General features: G+C 38.5%; 1 protein-coding gene across 1 annotated transcript in view; it reads left to right on the plus strand.

Moving 5' to 3' along the window:
- The window catches only part of LOC126484820 (thyrotropin-releasing hormone-degrading ectoenzyme-like), a 297,846-nt gene that overhangs the window by 166,500 nt on the left and 113,061 nt on the right, over nt 1–18,285 (plus strand). The window contains exon 13 of the mRNA XM_050108419.1: nt 8,678–8,879. Coding sequence (XP_049964376.1) covers nt 8,678–8,879 — 202 coding nt within the window. The remainder of the gene's footprint in view (nt 1–8,677; nt 8,880–18,285) is intronic.

Consider the following 18,285-nt stretch of genomic DNA (forward strand, 5'->3'; position numbering starts at 1 on the left):
TAGTCAAAATGTTTTTATTCATCAGTGTATACACAGCAACATGTCCCAAAATATTCATATTGATACTTTGTCTAGATGAGAAATATGATTTTCTTACTATCCATATCTCAATCAGATATACAACTTCTGGTATTCAGATTGATTGAAAGGCTTTCTGAATGGTTTCTTTTCATAGTGTATAGATTTTCAATGGCTTTTTTTACTGTGCCCTTCTTTATCTTCTGTTTTTCTATTTACATCATTTGACTATTTCATATAAATTAGACATTTTGTAGCTGAAATAAAGTGTTAAACATGATGAAAAAATCTGTTTCAACAATCTCTTCAATCTCCTGTGGTAATTTATTATACAATTTCATTTCCCAGTAGAAAGTTCAGTCTAGATCTTGTCCCATGACCATGATAGACTTGTTTGTGTGGTAATTATCAAGGTTTTCTATGTGTATAACTAACTGGTAAATAAGTTCTCATAATATGGTTCAAATCCACAATGTTATGCACTTACCTTTACAACGCGTCCAACTACTATTTCTAATTATTATTCTCATGGCTCTTCTCTAAGGTTTGAAAACTGTGTTAATATTTTAACCATTTATTGCCAGCAACAGAATAGTGTAGCTATGTAGTGATTGCTCATGTGAAATGGCACTTGTTTTTACATGCTGATGATACTGATCTTCAACAGTTAAAAAATACGGCAAGTGATGGTACACCTTTGATAAATGTCAGTAAGAGATGTGAAAGATCAGTATGTAGGCCTGAAGCCTTCATTCAGCATGCTGAAGGGGCTTTTCTGGCAGCAATTGTGGGAAAAGGTTGTTACCAACTGCAGGTTGTGGAGCACACTGGAACAAGCAGTGCCTGTCACCTGGATTCTGAGGTCATACGTTATTCTTGGCTCACTCCAGTTATTGGTGGCATTCTCCCTAGAAGTGTGGTCCTGAGCTAAGTGAAAGGCTTTACAGAGACAGCAAAGGTTGTGTGACATGCCAGGACATGCATCAGAAGAGCTGAGAATGTAGAGTTATGCAATACATGCCATAGGTTGTTACCTAGGTAGTTAACTTCAGAGCTTTTACTGATGATGCTTTATCCATAATGAATTACTGTCTGAAAAAAGCTGTTCAAATATTCAGTCAGGTATTGATACAATTTCAAAGTGGCACAAAGATTGACAATTGGCTTTAAATATTTCAAAACATAAAATTTTGCACTTCACAGAAAAAAAGAAAGAAAGAATGTAACATCCTGTTAGAATAATATCAATGAGTCACAATTGAAATTTATCAAGTAATACAAATTCTGAGATGTAACAATCTGTAGTATTATGAAATGGAATGATCACATAGGTTCAGTCATAGGCAAGGCAGAGAGCAGACTAGAAATCTTCAAGTCTGTGGGAACCAAATCACATAGGACTGACAGAGGATTACAGATTTATACAGTGGATGGCAACATGAAAGGACACAGATTTGTTTGAGTTACAGGGGTCTGCTGGAGACAATGAAAAACATGAACCTGCAGATGCTTGAAGATAGAGGCAAACTATCCCATGAAAGCCTGCTTATGCACCTCCAAGGACCAGCCTCAAGTGAGGAATCAAGAAATATATTGCAATCCTCTATGTATCACTACTGTAGGCATTGTGGGGACAAGATTAGACTAATTACTGTACACACAGAGGCAGTCAAGCAGTCATTCTTCCCTCACTCTATAAATGAATGGAGTGAAAAGAGACCATAAGAATTGATGCCATGCGAAGTACCATCTGCTATGCACTTCACAGTAGTCTGCAGTCTGTAGATGTGGGTATGGCTGTCTGTAATGGCAAAAGATGCTGATTTCATTGTGTTTGCTAGCACCTTTATGTGTTCTATGACTAACTGAGGATCAATATTCACTCCTATAAATATATGTTTATTACATAGCCTACATACATACCATCCCCATTTAATTTAGCAGTGTCAGTTTTGCTCTTCAAATTGAAATTCTTGATACTGCTTTCTTTGTGTACAATGTAACTTTGTTGCTTATAGACTGGTAGTAAGCATCATTGAAGGTCTCATTCACTTTCTGTACAAGGAATTCACATATTTCCCTTTGATTATTGTGCTGCTGTCGTCTACAAAAGGACCAAAGCCATTAACTTAGTTTTGTGTTAGGGTGGTATAATTAGGTAGGACTAGACTGGTGAGCATTAGAGACTGGCGAGATAAATAAGTTAAGATATTCATATAAGGATGGGTGGCAACTAACTAACAATAGAAATATTTTGTGCTGAGTTCATTAGGAGAGACCCCTATTGCTACGCAGCATTTCAGAAAGGAAATAAGAACCTGAATATGGCTAGAGCCATGGGTAGTGAGCTATTGATTTTAGTAATAAATGGTAATAAAATTCCTGCATGGAAAAATAGGAAAAATAAGGGAAAGGCAATGACTTAATGTATGGAGGCCAGTTGCATGACACACAGAAAGACATAATAGGAAACAATTAACACAAGCTATCAAGCTCTTACTCTTCTTCTGGTAAGAGTACACATATTCACCAAGGTAAGGTTGTGTGTTTGACTGTATGTACTCTTACTTGGTGCTGTTTTGGAAAGACATGTTCAAAATATCTCTTTGTTTCATCAACTAAAGTATTTTATCCTGTACTTGCTGCTTCACTCACAAATTAATCCCTATATATAGTTGCCGTTTAGAAACAGTCTGTTATAAAATAGCCATAGACACATACACTGCAAGTGGGGGCACTAACATCCCTTTCCTCCCCTCTAACATCTCTCCTCTCCTCTGGAGTACAGAGTTTTTATTCATTACAGAATTCTCATACATTTCAGTTCTCTGGGATATAATAACTTTTACGTGTCAGCTGTAAAATTTATTACTTGTGGTGCTATACATTTCAAAACTGGCAAACTGATTTATATAAAAGAATGACAATTTCTCAGGTCCATTTTTTGTTGGTATTCTCTATAGCTTTAATTATGGCATCATCAGTATTACTGATTTCCATTAAGATGTGCATATTTCCTGACCTATTAATAACTTTAATACAGTTCAGTAATTTTTTAGATCTTTCTTGGGTCTGGCAGTTTTATACATTTCTTTTTTTTCTGTGTCAGCCCGTATTAACCACTTCTATGACTGTTTCATTCTATGAGGTTTATGATCAAGTTTTGACAAAAATTGTTTTATGATACAGGCTCATTACTATAAATTTCAAATTAGTATCACTTTTCTTAAATACCCCACCACAATCTCTATTTTGTATTTAGTTCAAATCACTGTAAAGCTTCAATATTTTCCTTGCACATGTATCTTTGTTCATTTTTGCTGATTAAGCATTACAGAATGTGCAATAACAATGGATTAAAGGTTTTTTCTGGCAGAGCACTGTCATGAGAATTTAATCAGAATCTTACTGAATGCAAGTTGAAAAATTCACTACTGGAAGGAAAAGGAAAAAAAAACAACCAAATAAAGCTGTCACAATAAACATTGAAATCACAACAGACCTTATTTTTTTTCTTTTTGTAGCTCAACATTTAATCCAGATTTCTCATAAATAGCTTCCAGAAATAATTTATCTAACAACTGGCTGTAGTTTGTTTTATCTCTGGCACGAAGTTTATCTACGAAGTTACTTTCAGTCTTGAGTAATCTTGTGTCATTTACTTATTTGCATTTGTGTAGTTAGAAATACAAAGTTATTCTGTGCTTTTCAGTGCTGTGTATGTTATTTTGTGTAGCACATAAGTCTTCCCATATAAATGAATTCTGACAATGTAGGAACAAGTAAAAGCACGGACAGGTAAATATGGCACCACAACAATGGAAGACATTCACAATGAGTTACATGTCATCTGTGACAAGTTCCCAGAAATTCATCATGAAATTCAGTTTTTGCAGCACTCTTTTCTTGCAATGCAGAGAGTGAACATAGTACAGTGTAAAGAACTAAGCACTAAAACAACTCAAAACTTCCTGTTGGTTCAATGAATGCAAACAGTAATGCTACACTCAGGGTCAATGAACTGTCTGCCTGTTGCCTGAAGCAGTTCTTCCATGCTGTATTTTCATTTATGGGGCCCACCATTTGTTCTTGACCAACCACTAATTTTGTTCATGGTCATGGAAAAAATTTTTACACACCAACAAGTTACTGACGATCATGAGCAATTTATGCTAATGATCAGAAATTTAGACCAATAGGCAACACATTGGTTTTGGACATTAATATGCATCTGCAATGTCATGAATCTTACCACACTTTAAAACTGAATTAACTGCTCATTGCACCAAATCACCAGATCAAAGGCTCAGACAAATCATATTAATCGAGTTTATTATTGTAATTGAATTGACAATACTTAACTTTTGTTTTTACATGATGGGTTGCAAGCAGTTGGTGACATGTGAATAATCAATGTCCTCTGACAGATACAATTTCCATGCAAGCTAATCACACAAGTTCACTAGTCACTGTTATCGTTAATATCACTGCAGCTCTTCTGGTCTCAGTCTACTAGTGCAGCCATGGCTAGGTGGCACGTCACTTTTATTCTCTTTGTGTAATGCCGCTCCAGTCGTGGTGACGTCCTAGTCAGTGTACTATTGGCTGATGGTGTCTCACAGCCCTCTCTGCTGTATTGTTCTTGATTTTTGTGCTGATGCTTGTCATTATGCTGGAACACCCACCACCTCCTTCAAGTGGACATCTGTAGTGATGGACATTGCCAGACCTATGTAGGGTGCCAATTTCCTTGCCCATTATATATTAATGGTAGGTTTGAGAAAGGCATGACTACAGAATGCTACTGATGGCACCAGAATAATCATTATATGGGGGCACTCTGCTTACAGCCTGGTACAGGGAATAGTCAACACCAATTTGTAATAGAACCCATGGCAGACATTAGTTATGAGTATGAAGAAAGGAAACCTTGTCACATCTTCTGACATGTTACAGACAAATACAGAGATATTATAAATGCTTGAGATGAAGCCTGAACCTCCACTGTGTGATCTAGTTTTTTTGCAGTCAAAGAACAGTTACTGTGCTGTGAAATCTAGTAATCTAGTCTTGCTTAAACAAATGTCCTCCAGGGAAAGGCAATTGAAAGCTATTGAAAAGGAAATATAAAAACTGAAAAATGATAGTTCTCATCCCTGAAAATCAATGGGGACCAAGCAGTGATATCTTTAATTAATTATGTGTGCCATTACAGAACACAACACTGTGCATCATATGTCTAACACATCTGGCCAACGCATTTTGTAGTATGCCCGTAGAACTTCCCCAAGGCGCCTAACAGAATGAGGACCATATCTGAACAAATACTCCAAGCTGGGATAATCTGGTGTGCTGACCATGCTTTAAATGCCAGGGCAGTCCCAGATAGGTACCCGATATGAAACATTCAAGATATTATGTGTGTTATCCAGCACAAAAGTTATAAGCATCATAGACCATTGCAAGCATAGAACCAGAGACCTGTGATACCTTATGACATCCTGAAGATAGCAGTAATTACATCTTTTAGCTTATTTGCTTCTTAATTTATGCCTTTTGGTCTCAAATATACCTTACAAATATGTCTACATTTGTGGAGGAAGTGTTAAAGGGGCTTCCATTTCACTTTGCATATCTTGAAGACAATCTAGTGTTTTCACCAAACACCTCACTATACAAACCATACACATGGGAAATGCATCAGCAATTGCAGAACCACAGGAGAGCACTGAATTAAAGTAAGTGCAACATTGGCAAAGTGGAAATGACCTTCCTAGGCTATACAGTTTTAACAGATGACATTGATCCATTACCAGAGGAGATAGCAAATCCACAAGCCCTTCTGAAGCTGTCAGACTACCAGCAATTGTGAAATTTCCTGAGAAAAGTCAACTTTTATTGCCACCACCTGCTTACAATGGCCGTTACACAAATGCCACTCATAGACAACAATAGGTGTAGCCATACACCAACAGATTGGCCAATGTCGGCAAGAATTAAATTGTACCATTAGTGAATTTTTGAAGGAGTTGAATACTTTCACCGTGAAATTGAAGCTCAGCCTATGACAGTTTACAATGACCACAAACCAACAGTCTCCACTTTCCAGAATGCCAGTGATAAACATTCCCCTGTGCACTTCATACATACAGAGTTAATCAAGCAGTTTACACTGGACTTGTGACACATGATAGAAGCACAAAAATGTGTTGACACTTACTTTTTGTGCACCTGGGGTTTGGCAAATACCATGGACTAAAAAGAAGTTGCGACTGCTCAGACTGCAGATCCATAGCTATACCATTTATTGACTAACCCTTCCATAGGATTGCATCTTACCCAAATCTTGTCAGGCACCAAGTTCACACTATGGTGTGACATCTGGCAGACACCAAAGGCCCTATTTTTCACCAAAACTCCACAAAGCTGCTTCTGACAATACTCACAGTCTGCCCCACCAGGGACAAACATGATCATCAGTTGACTGATCGACCATTTTATGTGGCTGTCAATTAAAAATCATTCTCATGCATGAGATTTTTCAAGTATTCTGTACCGGTATGCACACACTTACATTGGGCACTTTCATGGCTCGTCAGTGAGACCCATCCATGCCCACACTGATGTCATAGATCTACTTCCCTCTCTGGATGGCTACAGATATGCTTTCACAGTGGTGGTCATATGCTCTCAATGGAGAGAAACTACACATGTTATGGACATTTCTACTGAGACAGTAGCAAAGACCTCTGTCACCATAATGAATAGCATGATTCAGTTTTCCCCTTCATATCACTACAGATCAGGACTAGCAGTTCAAATATATTTTCTTACAAGAATTGTCCAAGTTGTGCTGCTTCCAGTGTCATAATACAACAAGCTGCCATCTCATCGGAAATGGGATGGTAGAAAGGTGGCATCAGACCCTAAAAACAGCTCTTATGTTCCACTGTGAGAAATGGATGGTCGCCTTTCCTTGATCCTTTTAGTCTTTAGCAGTTGTATAAGAAACCATTACACATTCCAGCAGACAGTCTCATACCTGCACCATTGTCATCCCCATTAGAACTGCTGCAATTGGTGCATTTAGCCATGATCCAATGCCCACCTGCTTCTTGCCACGGTCAACAACCCATTTTCATCCAAAAACCACAGGTCAATTGTGCTGTTATTCTTTACTCTAATCTCATCAATTCACCTGCCCATCTACCAAGTACCTTCCCCTTTCTGGTGTTGCTATGAGGAGACTACACCATGGAGATTTTGCAAGTGTCTGTACTTACCAGGAACCACATCAAAACCACACACCTCACCATTTATGGAGACACCTGTACAGACCTCACCTGCAGTACATCAACCAGCAGCCACAACATCACAACAGCTAGCAGCTGTATCAACACCATTGCCAGCAGTCTGTATAAGAGCTGGCATTCAGATAAAATTTTAATTTCCTTGCATTCCAGATACTTTGGACTACAGAAAGTGGGGGATGAGGGAGGAATAATCAGCCCATAAATCAACAGCAGAGATTGTTATCATTGGTAAAAAAAACCTATCTCAAATTACTCTCAGTGTCAAGCTATCCTGTGTGATTTACTATCCTGTATTTGTGTAGTTAGAAATAACAAATAATTTTGCACACTTCAGTGTTCTATAAATTTGAAACTTCTCCCTTGAGTACCTGGACATTGTTATGATTACTTGAGTTTTATTCTTCAGTAAAAAGCCAAAAGTATAGCTTTCTATATTTTGATCCACAAAAAATTGCTTGATTCAATAATCATACTTTCTGTTCAGTGATTTCAACTTCTCTTTTCTCTATATTTATTCAACATGAAGATAATGTTACATTTAACAGCTCTATCTATGTTGTTAGAGCATGTTCAGACTGGCACAGAATATCTGTCTACCTCTTCAAAGTTCTAGAAATCTATCTGTCTTTTTTGGTAATGTCCTATGTTGCAGTTAAATAAAGTATCATTACTGTTTTGAAAACTGATAGCACATTTGTTGGTAACTTTCTGTCCAGGATAGCATTACCTAATAAGTCTTTGAGCCATTCACATAGCTGAGAACCTATTCTGGAGGCATTTGATGTTGCACTGTAAGATAAAATACTTTCTTTGGGGTTAAACAAAGTACACAATGTGGTTAGAGTGGCACTGCCATCAAACCAGCCATAATTATACCACAATTAAGCAATAAAAAGTGAATCTCAATATTTCTGTAGTGGGCACATTAGTTTATGACTGCTGTAACAGTCTACTGTACCAGGGATAAATAGCTCAGTCAAGATGTTAATACAAGACTCTCATATCCACTGGCAAACTACAGAAAGTTGTCATTAAAAACTAGTGTGTGAAGAAGATGGAGGAAACTTACTTTGCATTCTATATATAAGAGTGGGCCTCTTAAACCACTAACCAGCTCTAAAGTATCTGCCTTATCATATTTCAGTAAATGTTACTGAATATTAGCTTCAAGAAAACAGTGTAATGTATAAAAATGGTAGACACATTGCAGGTCTATACAAAGTACATGAGAAAAACCTGAAAATTTATTGGAACAATATTTTTAAGATAGCTGATAAACTGTTTCATATAGTTTGTTTTGGAAAGTGTTTTCAGTATAGTTGTTCTAATGAATAATATTTATGTAGCATGCATTTACTCGAAATAAATCAGATGGATCATCTGAGATGAGAGGAGATCTGTGGTACGTGCCACTTGTGCTTCTCAGAAGTGACCAGAGAGAAGGAAGATTGTTGGACCAAGTGCTCTGGATGAAAAAAGAAGAAAAAATTACCTTAGAAAACATGCCACCATCCGACAGTTTCATTCTTGTTGACCCTGACATCATAGGTCAGTATTTTAAATATTATCTTGCATGTGTAATTATTTCTCAGAGCTTAATGAATAATGACATGAGACAAAAATCCTGCTATAGTGGAAGAAGCAAAATCAAGTGCTGATAACTAATGGTGGGTCTCTCTCACTTGGAATGTTACTTTTAGTCAGAACACAGCCCAGAATGTCTTTTATGCTTGTTGGTTATTGATAATGTTATAATGTTTAACCTTTACTAAAATTTTGTTTATTGCAACTGAAAATGTCCTTCATTGTATGCACAGATTCAAAATTTTTGAACACTTTACTTTTCAAATGTAAAGTGGTTTATGTTGCTTTCTGTCACCCTTATACAGAGTAGGAAGCATCAGTTCACAATAAAAGGTCTGTTCAAAAAATTCTGGAACATTCATAATTTTGCACCAATGGTGTGTTGGAGTGAAATGCATTTGGTATCCCTGCACACACTTGGGCTTAATGCGTATCTGCTGGAAGTTTCATTGTTGTATGTCTGTTAGTTATTGTTCAGTGCTGTATTGAGCAGAACATTGTGTCACACAGTTTGTGAATGTCAAGATGGCAGAGTTAGGGAACAATGCAATTGCACTAAATTTTGCATGAAACTCAAGGAAACCTTTACAGAGACACAGCAAATGATGCAGGAAGCCTACGATGATGAGTGCTTCAGCCATACTGGTGTTACAAATGGTTCACAGGCCTTAAAAATGAGCAGATAGAAGTTAAAGGTGACCCTTTGACGTCTAACAATGATGCTCGTGTCAAGAACATCAACAAAATTGTGCATGCTAATCAAAGACTGACTGTCTGAGACATTGCTGAAGAATTTAACTTATCAGTTAGATCATGTCATGAAATCCCAACACAGCATCTTGGAATGTGTTGTGCTGCTGCTGAGTTTTTCCTACGAGTCATGAGTCAAGACCAGAAAGACCTTCACCTTGCAATCTGTGAAGAGCTTTTGGATCATGCAAATGAGCATGGGATGTTCCTTAAGACAATCATAACTGGTGATGAGATGTGGCTCTACAGTTATGAAGTTGAGACCAAGGTTCAGCCTTCACAATGGGTCAGGAAAGCTTCTCCAAGATTAAAAAAAACTCATCAGCTCAGGTCAAATGTCAAAGGCATGCTGATAATTTTCTTTGACTTTGAAGGATTAGTTCATCATGAAATCACACCACATGGACAAACTATTAATCAGTGGTATTATCAAGACATGTTGTGATGCCTGCAAGAAAATGTGAGAAGAAAACAGCCTGGAATGTGGTGAGACAACTCATAGCTCTTGCATCATGATAACACATCCACATATTCATCCCTGTTGGTGTGTGGCTATTGCACAAAAAATGAAATCACAGTGCTGCCTTATCCTTTATACTCTCCAGACCTGGCCCCTGAGGATTTTTTTTTTTTTTCCAAAGCTGAAAACCTTATTGAAAGGACAATGATTTGCAACAATAGATGATGAGATATAAGAAAATTCACAGATAGTGCCTCATGTGATTCAGGAGAGGAAATGGCATTGGGAATGTTGTATCAATTGTGGAGGGCAGTATTTTGATGGAGACCATGGACAATAAGTAAAAAGTAAGTGTACAAAAAATGTGTGGACAAAGTTCTGGAAATTTTTGAACAGACCTGATATATCGTTCAGCAGAGTTACATTTTCATTTTTCCTTTTGAAATGCGTCACCTGAAGTTTGATGAAAATCAATCATGTTCTACATTTGTAATGTTTTGCTAATACTAAGTGCATGAAGAAGACTAAGTTAACCCATACAGAAGTAAAGTACTGTAGGTATCTCTCTTGCACAGGTGGCGACTTAACTTCCTAATAAGAATCAGAGCACTACATTGATTAATTGCACCACAGAAATAATACTAAACCCAGAAATGGAAAACATAAAACATGGAGTCCCAAAATGTACACTGCTGAGTCTGCTCCATTACATAAATTACAAGTCAATGGCCTCGGAGGAGGTTTCAATCTTATGTTTGGCGAGGGTACAAGCATACAAATCAAGGGCTCAAGTACAATCACACCAGAAACAGCAAGCACAATCACATCAGAAACAGTCCAGAAAAATAGATGGTCAAGACTATCTTCTAAGTGGTCCATGAAAAGGTTGGCATAAGAGGATGTCATATGGTCAGGCTCATTAATGATATCTTCAGGATCTGTATTCAGGGGCAAGACGCATTATCCTCATTCTTCCTCAACCTCAGCACCTTATCTCCCATCCACTTCACCTGATTCTTCTCAACTAAATATGCCACCACCTAGGACATTGACTTCCACTGCTCTGATGACTCCATCCACATCTCTGTACGTATCAGACACCCTAACCATCAACAATACCTGCATTTCCCTAGCTGGCATTCCTCCCACATCAAAATATTACTCCTATTCATAATAGTACCTTAACAAGACTCCTTGGCACTGCTGTCTCAGCATTTCAAGCTGTAAATAGTCAAACTTCTTGAACATGTACTAATGACTAATGACTAATGATTAATGACAGCACTACAGTGCAGTGGAGAATTTTGTGAACAGATGGGTGGAGTGGCCATGGGATCCGCACTGGCTCCAGGGATTGCAAATCTCTACATGGGACACTTGGAGGAGGTGGTCCTTCAAACTGATTGCCAGAAACCCAAGCACTTCTCCCATTATTTCAATGATACTTTGGTGGTATGGGAGCATGGTGGACAGGCTCCAGATGAGTTCCTGGACCACTTTAACAGCATCCATCAAAACACTGCTTTCACCTTGGCAGTAGAGGACAATGGCTGACACCCTATCTTGGATATACTAATAAAGAAGAAGGCAGATGTACACTAGGCCATTCAGTTTATGGGAAGAAGACCCACACAGACTTGTACTTGCATGCAATGAGCTGCCAACATCCAGTGGACGTTTTCTGATGTAAGGACAAATCATATCTTTCAAGTATTCAGCAAATGAGTATGTCAGGGCACCAATACTGTTAATAATAGGGCACAGAGGCACTCCATCTCAGTCTCAATGGAAAGATACATATTTATTCCAATATGCTGATGACACATTTGTCATATGGCCACATGGACGAGACAAGCTGAATGGTTCCTCAGACATCTCAGTTTCATAGACCAAAATATTAATTTACCATGAAGTCTGAAGTGGATGGAATGCTCCTCTTTGTGGACATTATAGTAGAAAGAAGTGCAGATGGCACGAGGGACCACAGTGTGTACTGTAAGAAGATGCACACTGACCTACACTTACAAGTGGACAGTGCCACCACCTGGTGCTGTGGGGTAGCGGGCCCAAAATGTTGGTACACAGTGCACACAACCTCTCCACCAATGATAGTCTCAACCAAAAACTTGAACATCTAAAGATGGCATTCTGGAAAAACAACTACACAGAGTGGCAAATTCAGAGAGCTTTATGTCCTACACTGACTGTACAGTTGTTGGAAACAGAAGAGAAACTTCAGGAGGAGGTGGCCATTGTATTTATTCCATTTTGTGGTGCATTACCTGTGAGGACTGGACAAACATCAAGTGAAAATTGTCTTCTGCCAACCAGCTAAAACACCATCACTGTGTGGTAGTGTAAATAGGAGGACCCCACAGTACAGAAATGCAGGGTCTATCAGGTCCCCTGCAAATGTGCAGTGACTTACGTAGACCAAATGGTATATACTGTTAAATATCATGGCCAAGAACAGCAGCAGCTCATCAGACTGCAGCAACTTAACAAGTTGGCAGTTACTGAACATTGCCTATTTGCAGAATGGATTGTGACCATACTGAGTATTTGATGTAGTCTAACTTCTGGGACTGTGTAATTAAATAATCTATCAAGGTTTGAGTAGGAAAGCCCTTATTAGCTGTGATAGTGACTACGTCCTTAGTAAGACCTGGGAACCTGCACTGAGTCTGGTTCAGAAGAGGAAGGGGGATATCCTATGATGAACTGACTTTGGGGGGGGGGGGGGGCAGAGCAACAGCAGAAACACCACCAGCACATGTGCATGAGCACAACCCTCGGACAGAATGGTTGATGGCAGGAGGCCCGTGTCCAATGGACACTGACACCCAATCATTCATGCATGAACTATTTCATCAAAATAATGAACTGCCTATTGGGTGTCTGTTGGATGGCGGTGTCATTATGCAAAATACTATCTTCATCATGTGACATACTTGAGAAACTGTTTCATTTGCTGTATGAATTCTTGTTGCTGCTCTTGCACTTTCTGTTGTGTGTCTTCTATTATGGAACATTGTCCGCAATCTTGTGCTGCTGCTGCTGACCTGTGTCTTCCATGGCAGAGCATTGTACATATCCTCACACCATCTCTGCCCCTGCTCCTGCTGCTGCTGCTCCACACCTGGCCAGCTTCTGAGATGATTGTCTTGTACTCCAGGTGCCATCCATCCGCAGCTGCTCATTTTGTTTTTTCTTCTACCTTCTCTAGACACTGTTCATCTTCTGTCCTTGCTCCAACTTCTTCTTCTTCTTCTTCTTCTTCTTCTTCATCTTCTTCTCCTCTCTCACTGTCTTAGCTCTGCCTCTAGCTTGCACAAAGATTGTTCATGTAAACAAGAGATTCTCAAAACCATTCCATGTTTTTGTTTAATATTGGGATGAGTGGGTTGGACATTTCAACATGGCTGCTATCTATTATCGATTGTCCATAACTGTTTCAGATTTATCACCTCAATTACATAATTGTGGGAAGTTATTAAAAAATTATGAAAATAGACATTTTATAATTTGAAATTTTGAAAAAGGAGAAAAAGTGTTATTTTGATTTTGCTAATTATATGCTACTAAAATTTTTTATAGACTGTAATGATTTCCTTTCTGAGTATATAGTAAAAGCGTCCATGAATGACTTTTTTTCTTTTTTTTCACTTCAGCATGCTAAGAAATGTTATACTGAGTGGCAACAAAAATTTTTTGTTCTGTGTACATGAATTTAAGGATAGGGAAAAGTCTACTTATAAACAAAGTAATAATTTTACAAAGGATCAGATTCAGGATGCAAAGAGTGCAACAAGATTACCTCAAAAAAAAAAAAAAAAAAAAAAAGACAGATTCTATACAAGTATAGGCAGGCCCAGGAATAAGAGGAGGCAGTGCATGATGAGGAAGGATTGTGAATATTTTGTATAAAACAATGAAACCATTTTATTTTCATTAATAATTTGTGAGATATATGTGTACTGATTTTGCAGTATTTCAAAATTACAGAAACGTTTCTATGGCACCCTTGATGTTTGCAAAATTAATTTTTAGCCTTTCCTCTTAACTTGATTGCTAATTATTAAATATAGCAGAGCCAGAGCAAATTCTAAGTAGAGGTGAGAGGCTTGGCCGACACAGGATCCTTCTGGGATTACTGTTAATTGCTAACTGAACTGTTGCAATGATGCTTCATCACCATACATTATTCACAGCTCCCAAATTTCCTTCACCGCATGTGCACATCCTGCCAACTTCCAGTGGCATCATCTCAGTCAGGGCCACATCTATGTCCAGCCAATGGCCAACTAAAGCCCTTCCTGTGGTGTTTCCTTTGTATTCTGCAAGCGTATTTGTTTGCTTTTGCTACTGTTGTTGTTTTTTAGGCACTACATAGCCCACATATGTGACAAGATGTCATAGTGCCACCATGTCTCTTCAGTATGTATGTTGAAAATGTAGGAGTGGGAGCGTGGGCAAATTAAAATGCAAACCTCAACAAAGTGACATAGACAGTCATTCTTAACTTACTGGATATGAGATTGCAACTGCAATGACATATGACATAAGAGTCATTAGCCATTCAAAATTGAATAGCAGCTGTTGCCACAGAAAAACAAATGTAACATAACAGGGAATGTGTCTACTGGGATACTAGATAAAATCAAGCTTACTTCATATGTACATCCTGTATTGAAATGTCATAGTATTTTGTCCATGTATGTTAGATCAGTATGCTTAGTTACACAATGGTATGTGGAGGAGAAGATGTGGAAAGGACAAGATGGCTGAGGTGTTGAACGGAAGTTCCTTATCTTTCATGTCATGTGGCAATAACAGACTGCAACGTTAGGGTTGAATTCCTGTCTCAGTGCAACACAAATGGAAACAACAGCATGATGCTCTTAGAGCTTTCCACACAGTAAGATGCAAAGCAATGATTTCAAAATAAGTATGTTACATGATGACAGTCAGGACTGAACAAACTACTGCAGAAATGTTAAAATAGTTGATGCAATAATGCAGAATAAAAGTTGACTAACAATAACAAAAAATCATTGCTAGATAAATAGCAAAGGCTAGCATCATCAAAAAAAGCATAAAAGGTGGAAGAAGAAAATCAGCGCTAAGGAACGTCAAGCTAGATGTACGAACATGCATGTTATGCAGCTGAATCATCTGTAAAAGCTGGTCAGATGACAGCTTCAAGCATCCAAAACATTTTACATTATTGAATGGCAAAGCAATGGCTCAAGAGATTGACATCTTTATAGTGACAGTAAATTTGGGGCAGATAAGAGTTTAACAGAAGTCATGGTAGAATCACTGCTAGGAGTCAAAGACCCTATTTAGTGTCCTGGATACTTGGGTGGGGACACGTATCAGTTAATAGCATTGTCACAATACTGGCACCAAATGAGCAGCTGTTGACACAGCAATGAAGGAGATCGAGTATGTAAATAAGGACTTCAAAAGACATTTGTGTTTAGGCAGTTATTTCACACACTCTTCAGTGCAGGAGTTACAGAGAAAAAAGTAGCCATGGAAGGCTGAAATGGTATGTGAGACTTCTGTGTTGTAGCAAAAACAATTTCTTAAGTGGTAAGCAGTGTTGTTTCAGTTGGGTCATTTCAGGATCATATAAGCTAATGACAGAGTCATATAGTAATTTTAAATGCAGATGTGTGATACATATTTAGTTGTAGTCTGTAAGCATGAAGACTTGAACTTTTTGTCTGTTTAGTTAAGTAGAGCAATAAGATATATATATATTGAGGATCTTATATCGAAAGTTTTTTATTTATTTTTCTCTCTTATTCTGCAGAACAACAATGTGGGGTAAATATTTCATGTACATAAATATTTTGTGTGTATGTGTATATCATATTCTGTGTTTTAAGGATGGTTCAAGGGATCCACTCAAAGTGTGTCATGCACAAATATGTAAGAGGGAATAATTCCCAAAGCTGTCCACTCCAAAGAATGGCAGGAGGAGGTGGTGAAGTGAGACAAACATCAACAGAATGAGGAATTCTCATCTGCTCATGGTTTGAACATGTGGAGGCCCTTACATTCAAAGAACAGGCTGAATTGGCATTCAGTGACCAAAGTGTGTGGCACTATGGTCATGGCCAGGAAAGCTGCTAGGCTGTGTCACAGAATGTGCTGACTTTCTAATGAACACAACCAATGTGATGGCAGGCTGTCAGACATTTCAAGTGTCAAGAAATCTACTGCTGGGCAACAAGGGGTGGTACAGGAAGGTGGCCAGGCAGTGGTGAAGACAACATTGACAACACTGTTTAACAGGCATAGATAGTAGGCTTAGCCCCTAAACTGACTACACTGTGATCTGCCCTATTTCACATAGAATGTAATTTGTATAGATGACCTGTATGATGTGTGAAGCAGATACATTCAGGATATACAAATGGTGGATGGTGCAAAGTGGTACATGAGCCTATGCATGTTTATCGCAGCACTAGTTCGATGAGATGCTTCTGGAACATTGACACATATAGAATTATTAGTAGCCCCACATAGTTATAAAAGAGGGAAGGAGATCCTATCAGTTGCCAGAAAATGTGTTCAAATTCCTGCAAAATATCTATGATGTCAATAGAATGTATTGGTGACATAGTGACTTTCAGTGTAGGTAATGATGTTGCCACATGCATGTGCATTAAGCAACAAAATTGTTCAAATGGCTCTAAGCACTATGGGACTTAACATCTGAGGTCATCAGTCCCCTAGACTTAGAACTACTTAAACATAACTAACCTAAAGACATCACACACATCCATGCCCAAGGCAGGATTTGAACCTGCAACCGTAGCAGCAGTGCAGTTCTGGACTGAAGCACCTAGAACCACTCAGACACAGTGGCCAGTACATTAAGCACTAACTGTCAGCTGTTGCAACAAGTATTGCGACAGAGAAGTAGATGCATCAGGCTAAGTTGTCCAACAGAACAGTGAAATAGGTCAAGGAATGGTTAACACCACGCTGAACACCCAATAGAGGCAATTAAGCTGGTTAACTATAGTGGTTCAAACATGTTCCAAGTAACCATTTTTTTGATTATTATTGGAGTGCATTGCATGCCACAGCTCCTCGTGCCCTGGCCTCACACTGTGCAAATTCTGTTGTCATTGATGCTGCACTTATATGTTGATTGCATGGCACCACATCCACTGACATTGGATCATAACATAACAGCATATTGACCAAATTTAATGAATGGACAAAATTTGGTGGGGTGTTTGTGTTGAGCAAATTGTTCGCAACATGGCAACTTCCACCTAGAGTGTTGAGTTAGATCACAAAATGGTTACAAAGTTCTTAGAGACAGAGAATGTATGTGTAAATGTATAATTGTGAGCCATCTATATGAGCTCAGAAGCAAAAATGTAGTAAGTTAATGTCAGAAATTTTGTTTGTATAAACCTACTGTGTACCGAAAACTGAATAGGAAGGCATCATACGTTTAAGCATGTGTTGGCTCCCTCAGGTAGGCTTTCGATGAAACTTCCTGTCACCATGCAAACAGGTCACACATGGCAGAACCTGATTGAGTGGCTAACACACGAGAGATGTGTTCTTCACCATTGCATTCTTGGTGCAGAGACCTGAAGGGCTGTCACAAAAAGCCCACTTTGAATCCTCCTATCACTGGGCCGATCTGCTCCACCACGTATGTGTGACTCACCACTGAAAACCCAAGCAGGCTGGGAGAAGCTGTGGATGTGATTATCACAGAACAATAGACATGGTGGGTCTGTTTTTTGTTTTATTAGACCAAATTGGAGATCTTACAGCTAAACATACGGAACAGTTGAAGAAAAGAAAGAACTGCCATCTGAGTAGACATTGGCATCACAGATAATCAAGGTACTGAGGTTTTCAGAATTTCTGAGCATCAGTGTTGTATTTCTGTTAGCATGTGGCAGTTATGAATGGATAAGTAATCACTGTGGTTTGATGATACAAAAGGGTAGTATCAAATGTAGGAATCCGTGGAGATATGAGAAAAATATCCAGACATAACCACTGGTGTGGCTGTCAGGAGTCTATACCTAATAAAAGAAGTCCTCTTTTATGGTATCTGGCAAGAACAACAGTCTGCCCAAATATGTGCATGGTACCTTATGGAATGGAGGAACC

This window comes from Schistocerca serialis, chromosome 1 (genome assembly GCF_023864345.2).
Source record: "Schistocerca serialis cubense isolate TAMUIC-IGC-003099 chromosome 1, iqSchSeri2.2, whole genome shotgun sequence".
Taxonomy (NCBI): domain Eukaryota; kingdom Metazoa; phylum Arthropoda; class Insecta; order Orthoptera; family Acrididae; genus Schistocerca; species Schistocerca serialis.